Source organism: Rutidosis leptorrhynchoides, chromosome 5, assembly GCF_046630445.1.
Source record: "Rutidosis leptorrhynchoides isolate AG116_Rl617_1_P2 chromosome 5, CSIRO_AGI_Rlap_v1, whole genome shotgun sequence".
NCBI classification, from domain to species: Eukaryota; Viridiplantae; Streptophyta; class Magnoliopsida; order Asterales; family Asteraceae; genus Rutidosis; species Rutidosis leptorrhynchoides.
In genome coordinates, this window is record NC_092337.1 from 248,307,167 (window position 1) to 248,312,781 (window position 5,615).

Sequence of the window (5,615 nt, forward strand, 5' to 3'; positions counted from 1 at the left end):
TCGGGGGTCCGGGTGAGCTGAGATGGTATTGAACGCGTCCGTGGGAGTAGCGTGGAATGAACCGATTAAGGGGGTGATTGTTGGAGCTAATCGGTTCATTGTGTCCCACATCGGAAAGTGAAAGAAACAAATGTGCATATATAAGCTTATGAGAACTTCCCTCTATTACCAATTGGTTTTTAGAGAAATGTGGAACTCATGAGATTATATATTGTACATGGTGGTGGACCTTAAACGATCCTAACAAAGTATAACCTTTTTTTCTTCCCGATCCTTAAAGTTTTTTCGCAGGTTAACCCTTAATGTTTTGATATGGTTTCATATTGATCCCTAGGATTAACATACATTAACTCCAATCCGTTAAATCATTATCACTTGCTTACCATCTAGTGTTAAATTAGTCTTTTTACGTGCATGTTTAATACATACACCATGTATACTAACCACGTTCTTACTCAACTGCAGTATTCAATCGATCATTTGTAAACCCTAGTTCCCAAATTTCAATCATCCCCTTTACAAACCCGAGTTCCCAAATTACGAAGATGGTTAATTGTTGGTGCGGTAGAGAAGCTGTAATTCGTACATCAAGGACTTCGAAAAACCCTGGAAGGAGATTTTATTGTTGCCCAATGTCAGTATGTTCCATATTTATGTTTTTAATTATGTTTGTGAACTTGTACAAAAAATGAATTGTTGTTGTATTGATGTTACTATTTTTGTATATTGGTCCAATCGCAGGTTTATAAAATGGTTTGATCCACCTGTGATTGATCGAGAATCATTATTGGAGTTGAACAACATGCTGTGAAACTCAAGATTGAGGAACAAAAAAGAAGACGTCTCCAGTTTGTATTACTATTGTTATGTTTAGCTATTATGTATTGCATAATGTTTTAGTAGTAGTTGTACCAATTGCAGGTGTTAGATTGTAATTTTGAATGTACTGTGATCCATTAGTGAATGTATTGTGATCCATTAGTTTGATTAATCAATGAAAAGTTTCAGTTTGTTATTGTTCAGTTTTAGTTCATGAATGTTAAATCAGTTTGACTTAAAGTTTGAGTTTATGACCTAAAGTTTAAGTTTTTGACTTAAATGAGTTTGTTATTCTTCAATGAAAAGTTTCACTTGATTGCTCTGTTTGTGACTTAGAACAGTAAGTTTTGAATATTATTAGTTTGAGTTCAGTTTATTAGTGTGACATAAAATCAGTTTAATTTTTGGTCATTTTGTGCTGTCATTTTTCACAGTCAATTTTTGGTCAATTTGTGATGTTCATTTTGATTACTTTGTGCTAGTACCATCATTTTGATCCAAAGTAGCATAAAAAAAACATAAACTATAGTAGCATCATGAAACGATGTTAACCCTGGGGACTAATATGAAACGAAATCATAACTTGAAATCGTTAGGATGAAACAAAAAGTTTAGGGCTCAGGATGTAAAAAGGTAAATATTTAGGACCATTGGCGCATTTAAGTCTTGCTAATAAGTATTAAGTTTAAGTAATTACATTCCATTGGTATATAAAAATTCTATTTTGATTTGAATAACTTTTTTTTGTCTTTAGGCACAGGCAGCCTATAATGGCCAACAACTACACTAAAGGAGGTAATCTAACCCAAAAAAGATAACAGTAGATGTGGATCCCCTAACAACATTCCAATTACTAATGCTTGCAAACTTGTTCATATTCATATTCATATTTACACAAATTAAGCTTAGGTTGGTACAGTAAACAAATCAAGATTCTAATTCAAATTCAAAACTTAATTATAGCTATGTCCTAATCATATTTAACTGTACAAATAGTAATCCACATAATGAAAAGAAATCAAGGAAGAGCTTAATTTATTAAAGTCTCAAAGTGAGATCAGGAGTGGTACGGACGCCATAAACTGGCGTCCGGATCACTTCCACTTGTGACGTTTCTTGCAGCGAATCAACATCAGCGCCTGTTGCAGCCACTTGTCGGAAGCTTCCGGGCCACATCAACTGATCATTTCCATCTTCATGATCATTAACATATATAGGCAATCCCATATATCCATTTGTGTGTGATCTAGGAGAATAACTTGTATTCATTTCTGTTGGTATCCTCATCAGTACTTGAGGCACGAACATTTGGTGCTGCGACGAGTGAGCTTTGATTTCAAGTGATCTTAATGGAAACGCTGAAAATTGGCTTGCGTACCTCTCAGAAAATATACCCATTCTCATAGCCCTTTTTGCTATCATCCTTTCTCTTTTATGCGCGTTTTGATGGCCTCCAAGAGCTTGTGAACTAAAGAATTTTCTTTGGCAATAGTTGCATGGAAACACTCGTGTGTTTTGGGTCGTTATGTGTGATTCTGTTTCGTTTGTGGTTTTATGACTTGTGGTTGATATTGAACTGTCTATACAACTTGTTGGTTCAGACTTGTGCATGGTCGAGTTCAAAGTTAAACATAACTCAAGAGAAACAGGATCATACATTGTTTGGGTGTTATCAATGATAGGGGATACATTGGAATCAGCTTGGCTAATGGTTTCCGAATCATTATCTTCGTGGAACTTTATTTCTATGTCTATATGTTGTGATGACATCATAAATAGGCTCCGAGAATGTTGACAATTTTTAAATCTCTATTTCCCTGCACACGGAGCAAAATATAACAGCTTAGTGATGGTTTAGGATAACATATGGATATATAGTCAGAAACAGCAATAAAAAATTTAACAGCTTAGTGAAGGTGTAGAATAACAGATGGATATCTAATACATACCCTTAGCAGACTTTTATTTTTCAAGATTTTTAGTATAATATGTAGCTGTTTATATATTTTCGCTCGAACTTACTACAGTTATTTATGTAAGTATACTAATAATCTTTGATATCAAGTTATTCATGGTGTTCTTTGATCCTTCTACTTCTTATTGCGTGTGTAGGTGGGCTCCAGTGGATTAGTCTGCCAAAGGTCATAGCCATGGTTACCAAAAAAAAAAAAACCTATGAAAAAATAAACAGAACATGATGAAAAAATAAGAAATAAAATGGTCCAGATAGAGCTGTCAACCTATCATTTCGTTATTATTCATGCGACACACTTTTAAAGATGCAGGTGTTAAGAAGAAGATAAACAGAACATGATGAAAAAATAAGAAATAAATTATGCATATCACAAAGTTAAGAAAACTGACCAACTTCTTTGAGCCAACTTTAGTACGCGACTTTCGCTACTATGGTGAAGAAGAGAATGTTGAAATTGAAAAAGGTATAAAAAAAAAAAGTTGAGAAGACGTTGAAAGTGAAGAAGAGAGTTCAAGTGTGGGAAGTTAAGTTCACTACAAGGCTAAAAAGGAAACCAAAAAGATAAAGAAAACAGGTAGGAATGATATTATAATCACAAGATCTTTTTGAGTCAATAAACTGTGTAATTGTTCACTTTAATTGTCAATTAACTACATTTCACTACATTATGTGGACATCTAATTTGATTTGGATAAATATTTATTGTATATATATTCATTTAGAAAACAGAAAAAGTCAAAAAATCGAACACTGTTGAATTGGGACACAAGTGTAATAATTACTACTTAGAGGCTAAGATAAGTGTCATGTGACTCCAATTTTGACTTTTTAACTTAATTTTTTATTTATAATAAATAAACGTGTAAACAGTTTTTCCTGTGTTTGTGGCCCTTCCCATTGCCCAACAGGTAGTTGCTATTTTTCACAGCTACTAGAAATTTTATCAGAATGACTCAACACAAACAAACAAAACACACCCAATTGGTTTAAACTAGTTGTGGAGCCCTCGCTTCGCGCTGGGGGCTCCGTTTTAAATGCGAGTTAAAAAAAAAAGTCTTAATCTATTTTGTAAAAAAAAAAAAATTTCGACATCTAAGATTGAAGGGTTGTTCCTTTTTTGAAAGTTGTTTATTTTAGCATTCGTTTTTTTTTTTAAGTTAGTTGATCTATTTTGTAAAAAATAATGTTTTTCAACATCTTTTGGTAGCATTGAAGGGTTGTTCTTTTATGAAAGTTGCCTCCTTTATCGTTGAGGAAGAAAAGGAACAAAGAAAAAAAAAAAAAAGGTTAGTTGATTTTTTTGGTAAAAAATAATTTTTTTTGACATCTTTTGGTAACATTGAAGGGTTGGTTCTTTTTATGAGGGTTGCTTCTTTTATCGGTGGAGACAAAAAAAAAGTGAAATAACGAAAATACTCCTGGTTACTATTGATGAATAGTGATACAGGGTTTTGTGTATTAGATATATAGATAATTAATAAAAGTTGAATTAAACAAAAATAAAAATAAAAAAACAAACAAATTGCTTTAAATCACGCATATAAGCACGTGAGTTGCTACTCTCTCTTTCATCAATTGATATAAGAGTTTCAACGAACCCAATGAGTTACACATATTAATCCTGGGAAATAGTACTACCTCCGTCCGAATTAGATAGTCCTGTTTTTCCATTTTGAGATATCCCAAATTAATATTCCACTTCCATAAATAGAAAGGAAAGAGAATATTTGATTGGTGGATCTGGAGAGAGAAAATATTTCATTGGTGAACAAATAAAGTTAGTGGAATTTTCTAAAACTGTGTGCCCTTTTGTCTATGGACTATTAAATTGAGACGGAGGGAGTATTAAAACTACGGTTATAGCACAGATGTGGATGAGCCACGTCATGGGGCAATCCTTAACTACATAACCTAGGCAAGATATAAAAACAAATTAAAAGTACAATTAACATTGGAGTGTGCACGTTCAGGTCGCATGAATATTGCCCAAGACACAGATTCGGCTCTCGATGTCCCTAAAGTGCGCCCTAGAAGTAGCATGGTCCCCAAACCGCAAGCAACCCACCACCATGGAACTCACTTTATTCCAATACATAAATATATATTTTATTATTGTATATTATTAAAAAAAAGGATAGCTATAGCTAAAAATCTTAAAAGGGGAGACTAATTAATTTAATTAGCTTAGGTATACAATAATATGAGTATACTGCCACCTACAAAGATAATTTAGTATAATCTCAGGGTTTCAATCAAGTACTCAAGACACATTCTTCCACTTAACTTAGTGCTTACACTTTTAAATATTCTACAACTTTTTTTTTGCTTTGGAGTTTGCTTTATATGCTATGGTTATTTAAGTATACAACATGTGGGCTTACTTGTACTTATTTCATAGGTTGTCTTAAGTATAAGTTAGTGAAGATGGTATATGCTTCCCCATTCACCCACAAATACGATAGTGCTCCTTGGTCTTTGGTCTCTTTTGGCCTTTGAAGTGTGTTCTAGCTAGGTCAATCTGACTTTTGTCTAAGCAATGCCATTGCTTGTATTTGAAATCACTTTTGTGTTTTTTTGCAACTATGAACTCAAATTATTGTTCTTAAATTCGGTATACTTGATGTATTCGTTTAATTTATCAAACGTGCACACCACAACAATGTGCATATCTAGCAAGGATAGATATCCTGACAATAAATCAAAATAATCTATTGTGTGGACATGTCCGACAAAAGGGTCATGGCTAATAACTTGACGCAAGAAGTCTATTGTGAGAACCATGTTTACGCAAGTATTAATTTACATTAAAGAGAGAGAGAGA

At 33.3% G+C, this 5,615-nt stretch overlaps 1 protein-coding gene across 2 annotated transcripts; it reads right to left on the reverse strand.

The window, feature by feature from the left end:
• Positions 1–1,718: 1,718 nt before the first annotated feature.
• LOC139850330 (zinc finger protein 7-like) lies at positions 1,719–3,321 on the reverse strand. Of its 2 annotated transcripts, none has more exons than XM_071839912.1 (2): positions 3,184–3,321; positions 1,719–2,636 (listed from the first exon to the last, which is right to left on the reverse strand). In XM_071839912.1, the coding sequence occupies exon 2, from the start codon at positions 2,590–2,592 to the stop codon at positions 1,858–1,860; it is 735 nt and encodes a 244-aa protein (XP_071696013.1). In that variant the 5' UTR covers positions 2,593–2,636; positions 3,184–3,321; the 3' UTR covers positions 1,719–1,857. The 2 variants fall into 2 exon arrangements, with proteins under 2 accessions (XP_071696013.1, XP_071696014.1); XM_071839913.1 differs by lacking the exon at positions 3,184–3,321 and adding an exon at positions 2,842–2,942.
• Between the last annotated feature and the right edge of the window lie 2,294 nt (positions 3,322–5,615).